The following is a 17941-nucleotide window of genomic DNA, read 5'->3' on the forward strand; positions in this document are numbered from 1 at the left end:
AAGTACTTTACAGAACTCTTGGCTTAAGTTTCTACAACTCTAAGTTTATAATAAATACAGTCATGCTAGTTGACACTGTCTGTGTGTTGGAACAGGATTTTTAAGAAAGGCCTAGGCTACAGTCATTGTCCCTTATAAATTCTGAAATGAAGAAATAGCCTAATATTCCCAACTGTGACCATTCCCCCAGCACCTCTTCTCCTTTCAGCTGTTCCCAATGGGCATCATTTTCAGGCCTGCCTTCACTGGAGACCATGGATAGAATGGGCCTTTGCATATCACTTCTCTTTAGAATGAGTTTCCTTTAGCAAACCCCTTCTTCCCTCTTCTCAGGTCCTTTTTTTTTTTAGCTGAGGAAATTTGGGGACCAAAGAAAACTAGAACAGATTGGTCAGAACTTTTTTGAAGGTAGTTTCCTAGAATTAAGTTGTCCAGGGGGTCAGGTGTGGGCAGCCGAGAAAGATCCCTTTGTACGAGTCTAAACCCTTGCCCTACAGGAAGGAGCCAGTGGCCTAGGTCTCTCCTTAGTCTGGAGTGATAAGATCCAAGACTGGTGAACAGGTAGTTGTGCAACCTCCTGCAGAGGTGTGTCCCACTTCTAAGAGGGTAGGCACTAGGAGAGTAGATGCCCTCCTAGGTACTTCCTGTCAGTTTAAAAAAAAGTAGCTAGGTTGCTCTTCATAAATTGGATTGTCCTGTTCCTGAGTCCCTGTATCTCCAGTGACTGTGCTCTAGAGAAGTGATTGACCAATTTTCTCCATGAATGGCCAGTCAGTACTTAGGCTTTGCAGGCCATATGGGTTGGTGCATCTACTCAACTTTGCCAACCTGAAAGCAGGTGGATACTATATAAATGAGTAGGCATGGCCTTAGCATGCTGATCCCTGCCCAAAGGCCAACTGAAACCCTGGAGAAGAATCTTGCTTTTCAGACCCACCTTCCACTGTCTACAGGGGTGGAGGGCCCAAAGTCTGCCTGCAAGCTTTGCATCTGAGGCTGAAGCTGGCTGCCTCTCCCTACTTCAGAGACTGGACCACCAAAGTCTGAATGCTCTTCAGTGCCACAGCCTCAACAAGTTATCCTTTAATTGCTTTGACAGAGCAAGAGGATGACAATGAACACTCATCCACAGGCCTACCCTTTACCTCTTCTGCAGCTGAGGAAATGTGTAATCCTAGGGCCAGAACCCTGTGCTTAGACATTACCTACTTTTTTTTGCTGTACCTGATGCTGAGCTAATCATAGATTTCACCAGTTTACTACTGTAAGTGAAATAGCTGCTGCCTCCTGCATTGAATCTGGTGCAGGTGTGGTGAGAATGCAAGGGGAGTGTCAGCCCTTAGTCCTCACATGGCACCTTTGAGGAAGAAGATGGTTCAGCCTAGGCCTGTTAGGAGTCATTACCTTCAATCTCATTGCTCTACACCAGCTCTTTCAAGGCATACCCAAAGAGTCCAGAGCAAGGAAGGAGTTTGAGCTGGGCATGAAGAGGTAAGGCTGGCCAGGATTTAGGGTGACTGGGCAGGAGAGCTAGAATGGCTATGGCCTCTACAGGAGACAGCAGGCACGGAATATCAGCAGATCTTCAGGAACAGTGAGCTTCAGTGTGACATTCTCATTGGCCCCAATGAAGAGCACCCCACCACGCTGCAGGGGGACTGTTGCCTGGGCTTTGGGAGTGCTGGCTGTCACTGTACCCTGTACCATCAGGAGAATGCTGGCAGAGTCCAATACCAAGACCTTATACTCAGTGGTGGAACCAGGGACCTGGGCAGGAAGAAACAAAAGGATGGTGTAGCTTAGACTCTGCTCCTGCAGCTCACAGGGGCACAGGACAACCCCAAAGGCAGGGAGAGGGAAGAGCTCTGCTGTCTTTGCCCCCTCTGCTCAGGTTCTTGTCAGCATAGATGCCCACATCTGGTCCTTGGTACAGAGGAGTGGGCAGGCCCTGTGGCTGGCCCTGCACCAAATGAATTTGACAAGAAACCTAGCCCCAGGTATAATCCACATTGTGTCTCTCGCCAGGGTTTTTATTGCCCCACAAGAGACAACCACCATGCTCCCCTACTCACCTGCATCTTCATAACAGTGAAGTCTGGTACAGGAGGGTCATAGATAGAGAGATAGGGGTCTTCCTGACTCTGTGTTGGAGGAAAGAGCCTCTCCTTGCTGGGGCTGGGGGTGTAGCTGAGCATTTCACACAGAGTTGGCACATCGATGAACTTGGATGTCAGGCCAGCACGTACTGTGTTGTCTGAACATGCCATGCACTCCACGCAGTCTGGAGACAGAATTGTGCTAAGCTGATGAAGGATGCCTTGGAGTTTGGCTGTCCAAGGCTAGGCCTTATAACCTGAGTGCCATGAACTCCCTACACTTAGGTAAAAATGTGTGAATTGCATTCTCTGGGAAAAAATATCAGATACCGAAAACAGATGACAGGTCACCTGTTATTGTCAACAGGAGTCATGTTCACTCCTGGGGGAGCCCCAACCCTACCCAGACTATTCTCTCACAAAATCCTGTCCACAAGTGGATAAACAGCCAACAGTCGAAATGTGACACCCTTCTATGGCAATGTGTATTTTAAACGTAAAAAATCTCTGGGTTGGCAGGACAGACATGAAAGTAGTGTGATGCAGGGGCGAGAGCAACCTTGATTCAGTATAGCCTAGGTTCACATTGTGATTCCCACACAAGTTACAGGGTTGGTGTGAAGTTTCAAGCAGTGTCCAACACCAACCTGGCATTCATCATCCCTACTGGCTATTTCCCTGCTGACCCCAGGAACCCTGGGAAGTCAGAGCTGGATGAGACCTTAAAGGTTTCCTTGACCACCCTCTCCCTGTTTGTCTGGATGGGGAAACAAGGCTCAAGAGGATGGCAGTGGGGCTCTGAAACTGCTGAAACATGGCTCACCTCCTTTCAGGTAGGCATGAGGCACATTGGCCTCCAGAAACATGGCCTCCCCCGGCTTCAGGGTTAACAGGTTCAGGAAGTAGATGGCAAAGCATCCGATATCACCTGGATACTGCTGGTGCAGCTGCAGCAAGAGCTCTCCACAGATGTCTTCCACATTGTTTCCAGCAGCCACTGAGGGTCACAAAGCACCCCAAGGCCACTTAGGAATCCAGAAACTGGTGGGCATGTTCTCCCAGCCACATGCCCAGCCTTTTGGGGGCCAGCCTTCCTTGGAATTCCAGCTTGTACCATTTTCCCCATTTTGACCATTTCTATACCCAACACTACACTAGGCATTAAAAGGGCTAGAGTGGTTTTGTTTTTTTTTTTTAAGGTAGTGTTTATCAACTTCGGCACTATTGACATTTGGGGACAGGCAATTCTTTGTTGTGGGGGCTGTCCTGTGCATTGTAGGATGTTTAGCAGCATCCCTGGGCTCTACCCACAAGATACCACTAGCACCCCAGCACAGATTTTGACAACCAAAAAGGTCTCCAGACGACTGCCAATGTTACCTGATTGAGAACCACTGCTCTAGGAGCTCAAAACCTAATTAGGAGATAACTAAAGAGTTCCATGTAGGGTGCCCAACTGTCTGAGCCCAGGTCTTTCCTTTTTTTAGCACTGAAAATACTGTGTCTCAGAAAATTACTCAGTCCAGGCAAACCAAGATGGTTAGTCACTCCAGATAGCATGAGGAAGAATGTGCCAGGGGCTAAAATGTGTCCTGCAGACCAACCAGGGGAGGGTGAGCTCAGCTTAGGTTAGTAGAGTGGTGAGGGAAGGCTTCTTGGAAATGGGGGAGGGAGGAGGCGTGTGTGTGTGCGCGTGTGTGTGTGCGTGTGTGTGTGGCGCGGAGGGAAGCTGAGCTGAGTTGTCTTGAATGCATAGAATGAGGGAAGATATTTTAAGTAAAAGCAGGGTGTTTCAGTGTTACGACAAAGAAACCAGCTGATTTGGATTAGAGGGTTTTTGGTAGTCTTCATACAGACATGCTGAATGCCTACTCTGTGCTGAGCAAAAGTCAAGGAGATAGGTTCCCAGCCTGTGTGTGCATGTGATATTATAAAACTCACAGGTGCTAAAGGCTATATCTGACACATTAACAGGGTGCTACAGGAGCTCCAGGCAGGAAGAATCAGTAGTCACCAGCAGGCCATCTAAGTTGGGCCCATTTTAGTGTTCCATTTCAGCAAAGGGGTTGAGAACCCTGTCCCTATAGCCTAGTATGTGACCGGAGCCCAGGTTGGGACATTGCTCCTAGGCTATAATGACACCCACCTTGCTGGGAGATCCGCTTTACCAACAGGTTGAGCTGCTCCACCACCACCTTCTTCTCGCTTTTCATCAGGTGGGAGAAACAGTTCTTCAGAGCAGAGGCCACGGTTTGGGAGTCACGGCTCAGGCTCTGCTTCAGCTGTGTTGCTGCATTATCTCCAATTAAGAAATGGAACTCGGGCACTTCTGCAGAAAGGCAAGGACAGGCCAGGTCCCATATCAGAAATGGCAAGATGGAACCCATAGAAGTGGGAAGTTGGAGGAGGCCTCCCCATGCCATCCCTAATCAAAGAGCCAAACAATGCTAAGCAAACTTTGCAGTGAAAACCGACTACTCACCACCAACCCTCAGCAACCACACCTGAGCCTGGTCTCGGGCCTTTCTCAGTGGCTTCAAGAATTTATGAGGCCAACCAGCCCCCTCAGTTCCTATGACATTCAACTTCTTTTCTTGGCCACTGTTCCAGCTCTGCCCTGGGTTGCCCATGAATCCTAGGCCCAGTATGCATGCTCTCAGCATTTTGCCCAACCTTACTCATCAGAAAGGTCACAATCTCCTCAGCTGGCCGGAAGCCACATAGGCCCTGGAAGGAGGTGAGGGCAATGGCCATCTCTGGCTTATGGTTGGCATCAGGGTAGTGCTGTGGAGCCTGGAGGTGCAGTTTCTCTGCCAGTTCCTGTGGGATGGCCAAGGGAGGAAGAAGATGGTCAAAATGCAGCCATCACTTAGCAGGATACTAGTTTCACCCAGCCCTTGCTCTCTGCCCTCCCCAGTTACCATACAGAAGTGGCTTCCTATCTCTGGCAATAAGGCCAGTCAGGCATAATGCAGAAACTCCAGGTTCAGCCAACCCAGGGCTGGGATATCGGCCAAATATGGGGAAAAGCTGGGATAAACTTTAAGAGACCTGGACTGTGAATCAGAAACACCAAGCCAAGCTCTGACACTAACAAGCTGTGTGACTTTGGGTAAATCCCTCACTTCTCTGGGTCTTTGCCCATCTAGAAATGAGTTTAGACAAATGCGTATGCTGTGACTCATGGGCTTGTTGCAGAAAGACTCCCTGAGGGTGGAGCTGAGGTAACCGGCTAACTGCCCTGCACTGGAAGGTGAACTTTCAGAGAGAGCCAAATGAGAAAATGGCAGATATGAATAGTCCTGGGCTGGGTAAATGGAGCCCAGGAAGAAGCTTGGAGAAACTCCCTTGGCACAGGCTGTTCACTTAGACTTAGCTGCCAGCATGTGTCACCAGCATCTGACCATGCACAGCTAAATTGAGAGTTGTCAAGCCTGGATTTAGCTTTGGGCTGGAGTCTAGCATGGGTGGAGTAAAAGCAGTAAAAGTCCTGGGAGGGCCTTAACATAAGCTCTTCTCTACTCTGACTTCTGTGCCCACTCTGATCCTGTACCTTGTTAGGGTGTGCCTGGATGGACAGGGCCGTTTCAACCGAAAGTACTTTGAAGAGGAAGGGCAGCTTGCCATTAAAGGTGTCCTTGACCTTTGAGCCCAGGCAGTCCTGGTTCTCAGCAATCCATTGGCCTAGGGTCTTCTGTGAGATGCGGTTGTCAAGAATCTTGGCATCTCCCCGAGGGTGGGTCCCCATCCACAGCTGGAAAAACAGAAAATTTGAGAGGAAAGGGGGAAGAACCTGGCACCACCAGTTCACCTGCCCCAATCCCAGTTACCCTGTGCTTCCCCATGGGGCCTCCCAGGACTGGATATAAAGGCTCATGCCATCAAGGACATAAAGGGAGGCAGCAGACCTCAGAACACCAGCAATCAAGAGACCCAGGCTCTGTCTCTAACCAGCTGTGGAGGCTTGGATTAGTTATTTCGTGTCTTTGAGTCCCAGTTTGCTCATCTTTCCAGTAAGGAAAATGACACCTGCACTATCAAGGTCCTGAAAAGCTCTGACAAATGGCTCTGTGAGGTGTTAGCATTCATTTATTCCAGTCTCAGAAGTGGAGGCTAAAGCCTTTTTATGCTTTTTTTCTCTACGAAATTGTCAGGAGAAATACATAATATTTTAGGTTTAAAAATGTAAAAGTCAAACATTTTTTGTCAAGACGGCTGAATTAAAATTCAGTAAGTGCTGAGAGTTCCTGGAGGAAGGACATACTGGAAATCTCAGCCTATTTTAACAAAACTCTTTCTTTCGGTGCCACAATCTGAGTTCATTGACCTGCTCTGATCTGAAGAGCCTAGAGGACCTCCTCCCTCTTTACTGCCGCTCCATACCCCTACCCCCACTCCCTGCCCAGCTGACCCATGTGACTTGCCCCAGGCCTTTTGAGTAGAGGAGTCCCTTGGTCTCACCTGCTGTAAAGTGGGCTAAAATACAGCCCTGGTCTCACCTCTGCGTATGGCTTGTCCTCTGAGATTCCGGCCCGTGGGTCACTGCTGGCCAGCAGCCGAGCCACTTCACTGTTGGAACCCATCTTCCCCCAGGCATACTGCTGCACCACACAGGAAAGTGGGAATACTGGGGGCACAGAGAGGGTCAGGTTCCACTCCATCCCTTAGGCCTGACCCTACTGTCCCGGGGAAACTAGACAAGAGTGGAGGGTTTTGTCTGAGGGACAAAGTCAAATAAGGAGTTTGAAGGTTGTTAGTTGAGACACCTGTCCTCTGCAGACCTCAGTGTTCCCATCTGTAAAATGGGCAGTGAGGATCTTCCGCTGACGTGAGGCTGACAGTTGCGGGAAGGAGCGGGAGAAACCTATTCCCACGCGCGGCCGCCTCCCTTCAAGACCCTCCTCGAGGGCTGCAATAACGGCTTAATTCTCATAGCAGGTACCCCTCCTCTGACCGGCGCCCACCCATCTTTCCGCGGAGGCCCAAGGGTGGGTTCAACCTGGCATATCAGGTCGGGAAGGGTCCCGAGGACGCGACCCATCCCCACGCTCGCCTGCCGGCGCACAGCCCACCTCGCTGAGAAGCCATCCTCGCGACACCGGTTCAGCCTTCTCGCACGCACGCTCTTCCCGGCAGGCCCTGCGGCCCCTCTGCTCTCAGAGCTTCATGGAAAATGTAGTTTCTCAAGCGCCTCCTCCGAAGCCTGTGAGTCTCGTGCAGCTACCCCCGCTCTCTGAATCTCTCCCACCCTCCAACAACCCGGAGGATCCCCCACCAGCTCAGAAGCTTCTAGCACGCAATTTTAAGTCTAGTGTTCATTCGTTCATTCACCGGAAACATATTTATTGAGAACCTGCTAAATGCCACGACTGTTCTAAAGGCTGGAGATACATCGAAAAACAGGATACCAATCCCCTTTCCTTTGTAGAGCTTACATTCTGGTGAAGGGAAGACAGGTAAACAAGTATAATAAGTAAATCTTATAGTATGTTGAAAAATAAGTACTACAGAAACTAAGGGCGTGGGTGGCAGTGGGAGGTAGTTTGCAGGATTTAAAATGTTGTCTAGGTAAGCCTTACTGAGAAGGTGAGATTTAAGCACAGACTTGGAAGTGAGGAGGAGAGAATGTTCTGGGCAGAACAAACAGCTAGAGTGAAGGCCCTAAGGTGGGAACATGGGAATGTGCCTGTCATATTCTAGAGTAAATAGCAAAGAGGCCACTGTGGCTGGAGCTGAGTGAGCAGGACAGAGGTGGTCAGAGAGGAAAGGCACTGGGCAGAATTTTGGAGGCTATTGTGAGGACTTCAGGTTTTACTTTGAGTATCGCAGTCATTAGTGTATTTGAGCAAAGAATTGTTATCTTTGATGCTTCATGATGGCAAATGTCACATGCAAGGCCCTTAACCTGAACTTCATTCTCTTCCTCTGTAAAATAGGGTAATAATGCCATCCTGACAGGCTTGTTGGAGGGTCAGATGGGATGATGTGGGATGCAGGAAGGCAGTCAATACCGAGTGCTTCTCTCATACTCCCTGCCCTAAGTACTGCAGGACTCAGAACCCTAACCCCTCCTCCAGGCTGAGCTGCCTACAAGTCACAGACACAGAAATCAGGAGAGTCACCAGGAGCCCTGCATGGTAAAGGCTGAGCTGGGCCTTGGCTGTGGAGTAATCTTGCCATATCCTATGGAGAAAGGCTCTGACATTTAAACCTCCTCAATCAACAGCACAGGAGGATGGCAGCCAGCTGGAGGGGCCCAGGAACACGACAGCCAAAGCTCCAGAGAACCTGGAGTGAGGAGCTACAGCCTCCCCTTTGCCTCTCCCCTTACTGATTTCCACAGTCTCTGCCACATGCCCAGGTAAAGAGGGGGTATTGTTTTCTCTGAATATTCTGTCCAGCTGTAAACATCAACCTCCCCTGGGGTCCCCTGGCCCGGATAAATCAGCCTTTGTTTCAAAGGAAGCTTCACCAAACACTAAGTAATAATAAAATGGAAAACACAAGAATCACACAAACAGCACATCTCACATACTTCTTATGTTTGAATACCTCTCCTTCCCCTCATCCCCACTCCCCCAGCTATATGAACCTTCTGGGAGAAGAATGAGAGATTAGTTTAGGTACAGGGGATTCTTGGAGCACCTTCCACTACTACCACACTGAAGCCAGATAGTCACTTCCTCATAGTATCTCTGCACAGGAAAGGAAGAACTTACGTTATTGGAGAATAGCCCCCACCCCCATGTTACCCTCCCTATACACAGAAAAATATGTAAGGGAAAACTAGGGTGTTTAGAGAACCTAGAACCTTTCACCTTTACCTCTTGCTTGTCTGTCTCTAGTAGAACTGATCACACTTCATTATCCAGTGATGATCTGCTTTCTTCTCTTCTCTACTAGCCTATATGTTTAATTCAGTGTCATGTTTCTGCCAGTGCCCAGCTGAGGGCTCAAGCTATAATATCAGCTAACATTTATTGTTTGTTATGTACTAAATCCTGTGCTAAGCCCCTTTCAAGAATTTTCATTTTGTTTCCAAGACAACCCTATGGGATAGGTACTGTCATGAACCCATTTTAGAGATGAGAAAAATGGGTCTCGGAGAGATGAAGTAACTGGTCCAAGAGCATAGAGTTCCAATCTGCTATACCTTCTCCCTTGCTGAATAAGTGAATGAGTGAATAAATGCATTATGTCTCTTTCACAGGGAAGTAGACAGATCTCAGGGGTCTTCAGAGACAGATGGGTGGGCAAGCTCCACATCGATGATATCAAGTTCCATTCTTTCTTCACTATACATTATACTAGCATTATACTAGCCTGTGCAGACAAGACTAGTGTTGTGTGAACTGTTCTTTCAGGCTGCAGACAGCAAAGCTGTCTATGATATTGTGATATTATGATAACCAGCTCCTGACCAGAATTCTTAAAACCTGTGTAATTTCCTAAGCAATAAAGGTGCTAAGGGGTACCTTTTGTTCTAATATTTGGTCTTTGACCCTTGTTTCTGATACAGAGCTCCTAAATCCCTTGGAATTTCCTGTGTGATTGCAGTACTTTTTGTCTTAATGTGGTAACTCTTTGTGGGCTCCTGAATAGCTTCAGGATGGGGCTGGTCACCAGAAAGACCAAGCCTCGGTTAGAAGCTTGGAACTTGCAGCCCAGCCTTCCATCCTTTGGGCAGGGGTGAGGGGAGAGGGGAGAGGGGAGAGAGTGAGTTAACAATCGATAATGCCTATATGATGAACTCTGTTTTTCGGAAAAGCTTCCAGGTTGGTGAACACACCCATGTGCTGGAAGGGTGGTGCACCACAACTCCACGGAGACAGAAGCTCCTGCACTCAGAACCCAGATTTTGCCCTATGTATCCCTTCAACTAGCTGTTTATACATATCCTTTATTATATATTTTTAAAAACAGTAAATGTATTTCCCTGAGTTCTGGAAGCCGTTCTAGCAAATTATTGAACATGAGGAGGGGGTTGTGGGAACTCTGATTTACAGAAGTATACGTGACAAAGTGGGACTTTTGATTTGCATCTGAAGTGGGGCAATCTTGTGGGACTGAGTCTTTAACCTGTGGGGTCTGATGCTAACTCCAGGTAATGTCAGAACTGAATTGAATGACATTCAGCTGGTGTCAGAGAATTGGGTGGGGTGGGGGGGAACTACAAATGTCTGGTCACAGAAGTGTCTGTGAATAGTAAGGAAAAACACAAGTCTTTCCTTACACTGCCCTTGGAGGGGTGGCTATGGGAGTTAAGGGTACGTAGTTTCTAAGTGGAAATTACATGGATCCCTTCCAATTCTCCCACTTGGGGACATTTCCTGGAGAAGAATTGAGCTGGACCCTAAAGGATAGTTGGGTTTAGACAGAGGAGAGGAAGGTAAGAGAAGTAGATCAGGGAAATAGTGAATATTTACTGAATGCTTATCATGTGTTTGGTACTATGTTAGAGCCAGAAATACAACATTTGAGCAAAACAGACCCTACTCCTGCACTTGTGGAGCTTAGAGTCTAGTGGGAGAGGCAGACATAAATGAATAACCACCTATACAAGTGTATACATACAATCTGCAATAGGTATTATAAAGAAAAAGCACAGGGCAATAATGAGTTTATGTTGTGGGGTAGAGGGCTGATCTAACCTACAGAGTGAAGAGAGGCCACTCCTGAGGAAGGGGCATTTGAGCTTAAATTTGAAGGGTAAGTAAGAGTTAATTAGGCAATGATGACACCACGGACTAGGAGCATACCAGGAAGAAGGAGTACCTGGTGCAAAGGTCCTGAGGCAGGAAGCAACAGGGGAAGTTTGAAGAACTGAAAAGCAAGAGCTGGAAAGCGTGGAGGTGGACACAATAAAGGGTTGGGAAGGATAGATAGGTGGGGCAGATACTGCAGGACCTAGAGGCCAAACTAAGAATTTGGGCCTTAATGAAAATAATTGAAGGATTTTAAACAGAAGGTTCCATAACAATTTTGTCCCCTTTAAATAGATCTCTGGTTACAACATGAACCAATTAAGCACCCTGTACTAATACAAGGTAAAGAATTTCAGAAGCTAGATCCACTGGCAGCAGAGACGAACAAAGCCAGAGAGATGTGAATAAATAAAGTTCGCGGGGAGTGCAGCCATCTCCCCCATGGCTCTATTCACTTAACAAATACTTGATGCTCAGGTTCAAATCCTAGTTTTGGCCCTAAACCTGTATGGGCATCAGGGAGCAAGGCCTAAAAAAAGTAACAGGTCTCAGCTAGTGTAGGGGACAGATGCATGGTCAGTTCTTCAGAAAAGAACCTCTCTGTTCGTCCCTTACCACCAGAAACCTCCCGCGTACAAGGAGGCTCACACTCCTATCCCTGGCCTGCACCACTGCGAGCTTCCCAAACTTGCCTTCCAGGGAAGTGAAGGGCTTACATTTCCGGCTCCACTTTGGGGAGTTTACTTGGGAAGTTCGCTTCGGGGAGTTTTTTTGGACGCTGGCTTCTCCGTCCCTCGGCGCCGCCGGGACCCACGAAGCACACACACAGGTAAGGAAGGGGAGAGCACCCCCGCGGCTTCGTAGTGGGCTGGGCAGGAGGGCGGAGCGGACCTCTGTGACGTACCTGACCCTGCCCCTTGGGGAGGGCGCTGCGCCTGCGCCAGAACGGCTGCCTAGCTCCCGGAAGCGGAGGGTCTACCCGAAGAGCGCCGCTGGGTCTGGGTGCCCGGAGGCAGAAGCGATCGCGGAGCTCATCCGTTGACCCCCGACTGCCATGTCGGCCTTCGACACCAACCCCTTCGCGGACCCAGTGGACGTAAACCCCTTCCAGGTAGAGACCCTAACTCACAGCTCTCTCTAGTGCCAAAAGCCACCACCCGGGCCTCTTTCGCCAGAGCCGGGAGACGTGGCGTAGGAGGGACGGGTTGACTGCCCAATGGGAGAGCGGACTCTGAGGGCTGGCCTATCGTAGCGTTTGGGGGGCGGGACTAGCAGCAGGTGGCACTGCGAAGGGGGCGGGGCGCTGTAGTATGGGAAGAGGTGGGGCTCTTTAGTTCCCCAATGGTAGTCCCTGTGACGGACTTTGCTGGGGAAGGAGACTCAAGCCGACTGGAGACACCCCCTCAGCGTCAGGGAGAAAAGTGACTTTACTTGATGGGGAAGTGTGGCTACCACATCCCGGAGTCTTGGCTTGTGTCACGTTAGGAGAGGGGGACAGCAGCATAATTTGGTGGAAGTCTCTGGTGGGATGGAGAAATGTGGAAAATCCTAAAATAACCCAGCTCCGCCCCGCCAGCAGCCAAACTAGCATATAAGGTATAGGAGAGCCCCTGAAATTTTCCAAGAAAGAAAGGCTGAGAGAGAGTGAGAAGGCAACTCAACCTGAAATATGGTCTTGATAAGAATCCCACACTTTGGCCATGGGCCTATTTTGGACTGTTTTTGGCTAGATAGCAGAGCCCACGTTAGGGAGGGAGGAGAAGTGAGGAGGCTCTAAGGGTCTTGAAGCACGAGGAATGTTGATCTGATGGACCTGTGTGTGGTGGCAGGGTTTTGAGACCACTGACCTATGAGCTGGCCTGACTTTTTGAACAAATGAGATCGAGGAAGAAAGTCTTCCTACTTAAAGGCAAGATCTTTCTGCCTTTGAGCTAAGAGCACAAGGGTATTCTTTTTCCATGATGAAGGGCTGGGACTCCTGTTAATGTCAAAGCTCCTGTGCCTCTTGTTTCATGTCTGCTCAAAACCAGTTCTAGGAAAGCTTGCTTGTGCCGATTGTGATTTATGAGCCAAGAGGTTTCTGCTTTGTCAGGATGTCACCAGGCATATTAACTTATCCTGCTTGTACTTTGGTCTTTGGCAGCTTCAAAGTTTCCTGCAGATGGAGAGGAAGTCCTTGGAGGAGTCCTTCCGCAGCTCACAGCATGAGCTTTTTCACCTTGAATATCTTCAAGGGTCAAAGCTAAGGCAAAGGAGACTAGAACAGAATTATTATATGCTATCAGGAAAGTGAAATTTTTGTTTATTTTTTGGTGTCAAGGTGACTTAGCTAATGGGAGCCCTCAAGGCAAATTTTGGTAGGTCGTCCTTTGTAACATCAGAGAATTCCAAACATCCCTCTTGTAGCTTAATGCTTCTTGACAGAACCTGTGCAAAGACCGTGTCTCTTATGTAATGCAGTCATCTCTATTAGTTGAGTAAAGAAAGAACGTTTACATTTTTTTCTGCCTGTGCCTTTTGGTAACTGTTTTGCTCTAATTGCAAAACTGCTGTGTTATACTGGAATTTGAGTTTTAATAAGGATCTCTTTTGGTTGTGTGCTGCGTAATCATTTGCCTTTTTTTCCCCCTGACAGAATCAGAAATAAAATGTCTGCTACTATCTGACAGAGGCAGTCAGAGAGCTTGTCCCCAGTGCTAGCAGTGGGCAAGATACTTGGCCTGAGTTCTGCCCTGTAAATAGCTTGAAAGTCTTAAACCACATCTCCAGCCCCAGAAATGATTGGGCAAACTGTGGTAGAAGTAACTTCTGCATTGAAGCAAGACAGTCTGTCCATCAGGCAGTGTCAGGATATGGCAAGACAGGAAGCAGCTGTGGTCCTTTGAAGAGCAACATCTGGTAGGGAATGCTGTCTGGGAAGAAGAGAACTGGCTGGCTGCTGTTCTCCTCCTTACGCTGGGCTGGGTTTTTCCTCTTGGCACACAGTTGTGTGGGGAGGAGCTTTGGAAGTGAGGCCCCCAGGCTCCTTCTCCCGGAGAGCAGCCCTCCCTCTCCTTGTGATGGTAGTGTCCTGCTTCCCTAACTGCCAGGGCTGGAACATTGGGAGGGTGACTGGGTGTGAGCCCGGCTTCATTTACCCAGGGAGTTGGCACAGAGCTCAGGAGAGAGGCGATAGGGTCAGAAACTATCACACTTAGTCAGCCTTCAAAGCAAAGTCCTTTTTTTCTATCACTCGATGATGGGTTGTGAAAATTTACTTAGTGTTAAGAGTCCATGGTAGACTATTAGAGCTGGGCACATCCTCAGAAATCTGTCCTAACCCTTTCAGTTTAGATATGAGGAAACCAAGAACCCAGTGAGGATGAGACATGCCAGAGTCACCATCTAATTTGCAGCAGTAAGGGGTCCAGACTTGGGTGTCATTCCCAGGATAGTGCTGTTTTAAAGGTTTTTGAAGCTCAGATATTGGTCTTAAACTGCTTTGAGGTTATTTAGGCCAACTAAAGAAAGAATGTAACATCATCACTACTGTCACCATTCTTGAAATGAGAGTACTGGTAGTGGTGAAAGTAATAAATTAGTATTAGCTAAGCTATCCCCCTACCTTGCCCCTGTGTGTGGGGCTGGAATAATACAGATTGTATTGGGCTTTTTAAGTATTTCAAAGCAGCATATGTTCTGAGCATTACCAGTCCTGAAAGGTGCTCTGTGTTCTGTGGTCAAATAAGTTGAGGAATCACTACTTATTCCATTTTACTTGAAGATTGACAAGGCTTGTTAGTTTGTTAATGGCTCTGAGAAATCCTACAGTAAAGACATTTACTCAACTTTAGTTGACATGTCATTTCTCAAAGTTATTCAACCGTGGAATCCTTTTTCTGTGAACTTTTGTAATACCCATGAAACTCCTGATGTGCCTTTAAGTTGACTTCTTTACCCATGTTCTGATTGACCCCCTACTCCCACCCCCACCCCACACTGTGGGCCTGGGCTTTTATTACCTCTTCCTTGCATGTAGTATATAGTTATAATTGGGATTATTAGAAAACCCTGTGAAGTAAGAGCTTTGAAAGGAAAGTTGTCACAAGAGTGCAGCAGTTTTACCAAACTCTAGGAGGAAGCAGGAAACTGCAAGCCAAGTATTGCCAATTTCACAGCCTCCACTGGCACTCCCTAATCCCTCTGTTAATGAGGGTGCATCTGCTTTGTACCCTCTGGGTATTCTGGTCCTGCTTTGGACAGATTCCAGCTTGTCTGCTTCCAAACGTTTCTCAGTCTTCTTGGGTAATGAGGTAGAGGGCTAAAGGTAGGCATTTGATTTTTCAGCAGTGCACTAACAAGCAGGTCATCTGGGCAAACGCCAGGGCTGCTTTCCTCCTCAGCATTTCTGTCAGGTTACGGCTGGCACCCACATTGATCTCAGTAAGGGGAGGGGACCAGCTGGTGGTGCTGAACAGTCTTTCCGACTTCCATCTCTGTGAGTTGCCAAATTACACAATATCACTTTCACACGTTGCCTCCTTGCAGTTAAAGGATAATCTCAGGGGTGTAGCTGCTTCCTAAGGATTTAAAACATTTCTCTCCTGCGGGAGGAGAAAGCAGTGGCAGAAGTGTGATTCGAGTATGAACAAGGATATATGAGGTTCCCTGCATTACACTAGGGGCTTTGCCACTTCCCAGAGAGAGTGGTCTTCTCCCTGACTGTAATTTGGAGAATTCTCAAAACCACCAGATAGACCTGGTAGAACTTTCCTTAGAAACAGGAGCATCGTCTCAAAAAATTTGAAAATGGCAAGGTTCATGTAGTGTAACTGACTCTAGACAGCTGCCCAGATGCGGGTGTCTCCCTGCCTATGTGGTTGGCACCTGGAGCCAGTCTGGGCGTTAGAAAGCTCTTGGCTAGAGACAGAGCTGAACTTTGACTCTACATGTCTGTTAAGTTTTCTTTGGAGCCACTTAGTGTAAAATAATCCTTTGTGTAGAGAAATGGTAATATTTACCCAGGACAAACAAGGGTACTTGCCACTCGTTCAGAGTAGAGTGCTGTGCACATTAGCAAAGTGTGACCCATCCAGCAGTGCTCCTTTGAAATGCTGACATATTTCTGCACATCACTGAGCCTCCACTGCTCTGGGGGCCGGTGCAGAAGACCAAGGTAAATGGGCATATGGCCTGCCAGAGCTTCTGACCTGGCAGGAGAGCTAAGAAATGCTCACTGATCATGACAGCACACCGTGGGTACGATAAGGGCAATAAAAACTTGCCAAAAGGAGCTATGTGGGATCTGAGGAAGAAGGGCAGAGTTCTGTGGTAGAAAAGGCTTGGGCTGAGAGCAGAAAGTCTGGCAGATGGGAAGAGAGGGTGTTTCAGGTGAAGGAGCTCCGAGAACCAAAGGTTGCTCTGCATGCTGTCACCCCCACAGCTCCAGGCACCTCATCGCTCTTACTTAGATCCTGTGGCCTCTTCCAGAGCCATGGGCTTGGAGTAGTCTACTGCTTGTGAGACAAACACGTATGTTTGACCATTCTCTCTTGAAATTCCATCCTTGGCCTCTTTAACACTGGTAACTCTCACCTCCTTCTACCTGTTTTCACTTTCTGTCTTATATATTTAGGGCTGTTCTGGAGTTCTGTTCTTGACTTTGTTCTCACTGAGTAATTTCTTCCACTTTCATGGCTTCAGAATAGCATCCACATAATAACAATCCCATAATAACAATCTCTAGCCCTTACCTTTCTCCTGAGCTTCAAACCAGGATTCAGGTCTCACCTGGACATTTCCAGCCTTTCCAACTAGATATATTCCATAGGTATCTCTAGTCTGACCCAATATCTTCTCAGATCCTCTTCCTGCTCCCACACACCCACTCCTGAAAAACCTGTTCTTTTTCTCCCATGAGTACTTATCTTGCACAGTGGTGGCCCTGTTCCCCAGTCACCCAAGTTAGCCATCTGTCACTCAACTCCTTCCTTTTCCTTCACTACCCTCACTTCTTCTTGCCCTGCAGTAATGCCATAATCTGACCAACTCAGAGAATGGCCAAGTCTGTGGCATCTACCTGAGAAGGATCTCTGGATTTTCATCCCCTCTTCTCCATCCCTAGCTGTCATACTTGAGTTCAGTCCTCACTGTTACACAAGTGGACCGTTGTGTCCTATCTAGTCTTCCTGGCATCCTTCTTCCCCATGCATTGTACTCTCCTCACTGCTGGTGAAGATGATCATGGCATTCCCTGCTCATAGTTTCTAGTTGTCCTCCATTGCCCATAGGGTAAAGTCCAAACTCCTGCAGTCTGGCCTGATCCCTCCTTCAGGCTGGTTCCCTGATGCTGCTGGCAACACACTCCACTCTATAGCCCCCAGAACCTTCTCTCATTCCCTGAACACAGGCAAGCTGTTTTTAAAGATGCTGTGTCTTTGCAATTCCTGTTTTTGCCTCCCTCTTTAGTGCTTGCTAAATTTCTTTTATCTCTTAAGATCCACGTCAGATGCCACCTCAGTAAAGCCTTCCCTAACTCTCTCAGATAGGCTAGTCCCTCCCTCCCTCCCTCTGTGATCCCCTTGCATCCTCCTTCACCTTGTTACAACACTGACCATGTGCTATCTCTTCTCGCCCTGACTTCTGTTTTGTGCTTCTTGAGGGGAGGAACCAGTGCTTTACCTTGGTGGCCTCGCCCTATGCTTATTGTAGAATGGTTTGTATAGGGAGTCAACAAAAAAAGGTGGAAGGAGGTGGTAAGTGACTCAGTTTGACTGAGGATGGACTGTGCTGAAAGGAATGCTGGCGCCAGGCCAGGTAGTTCAGACTCACTTTCTGGTTGGTTCTGTACATCAGTGCTATGGCAGGGAGGGAGGCCTGAGAGTGCACCTTGCTCATTTGGTAGATACGCAGGCTCTTTTGAAAAATATGTGTGTTTTAAAAGTAAAAACATGGTCTACGGCCATGCTACCCTGACTGAACAAGCCCGATCCTGTCTGATCTTGGAAGCTAAGCAGGGTCAGGCTTGGTTAGTACTTGGATGAGAGACCGTTAGGAAGACTGGGTGCTGTAGGTGTAAAAAATAAAATAAAGTACAGGATCGTAAACTGACAAGGTCCTTGCAATCTGTGAGGTCAGCCAAGGGTTGCCGTGCCTTAAAAA

The 17941-nt window shown here is 48.1% G+C and overlaps 2 protein-coding genes across 3 annotated transcripts in view; one reads left to right on the top strand and one right to left on the bottom strand.

The window, feature by feature from the left end:
• Positions 1–332: 332 nt before the first annotated feature.
• MPI (mannose phosphate isomerase) lies at positions 333–7274 on the bottom strand. Of its 2 annotated transcripts, none has more exons than XM_039856582.1 (8): positions 7169–7274; positions 6596–6723; positions 5650–5850; positions 4775–4916; positions 4243–4425; positions 2920–3093; positions 2073–2281; positions 333–1767 (listed from the first exon to the last, which is right to left on the bottom strand). In XM_039856582.1, exons 1-8 carry the CDS (start codon positions 7182–7184, stop codon positions 1549–1551), a joined length of 1272 nt encoding a protein of 423 aa, XP_039712516.1. In that variant the 5' UTR covers positions 7185–7274; the 3' UTR covers positions 333–1548. The 2 variants fall into 2 exon arrangements, with proteins under 2 accessions (XP_039712516.1, XP_039712517.1); XM_039856583.1 differs by having other exon boundaries at positions 7096–7178.
• Positions 7275–11726: 4452 nt separating this feature from the next.
• The window catches only part of SCAMP2 (secretory carrier membrane protein 2), a 20596-nt gene continuing 14381 nt past the window's right edge, over positions 11727–17941 (top strand). The window contains exon 1 of the mRNA XM_039856584.1: positions 11727–11912. Within this exon, the coding sequence (XP_039712518.1) occupies positions 11856–11912 (57 nt within the window). The 5' untranslated portion in view covers positions 11727–11855. The remainder of the gene's footprint in view (positions 11913–17941) is intronic.

The sequence above is a fragment of the Pteropus medius genome, unplaced genomic scaffold (genome assembly GCF_902729225.1).
Source record: "Pteropus medius unplaced genomic scaffold, Ma_sr-lr_union100, whole genome shotgun sequence".
Taxonomy (NCBI): Eukaryota; Metazoa; Chordata; class Mammalia; order Chiroptera; family Pteropodidae; genus Pteropus; species Pteropus medius.

Coding starts and splice junctions, on each gene's coding strand:
- MPI (XM_039856582.1), bottom strand. Junction 4,917..5,649: donor TCCAGGCACACCCTAACAAG/GTACAGGATCAG, acceptor GCCATCCCACAG/GAACTGGCAGAGAAACTGCA. Junction 1,768..2,072: donor TCACTGTTATGAAGATGCAG/GTGAGTAGGGGA, acceptor CTTCCTGCCCAG/GTCCCTGGTTCCACCACTGA.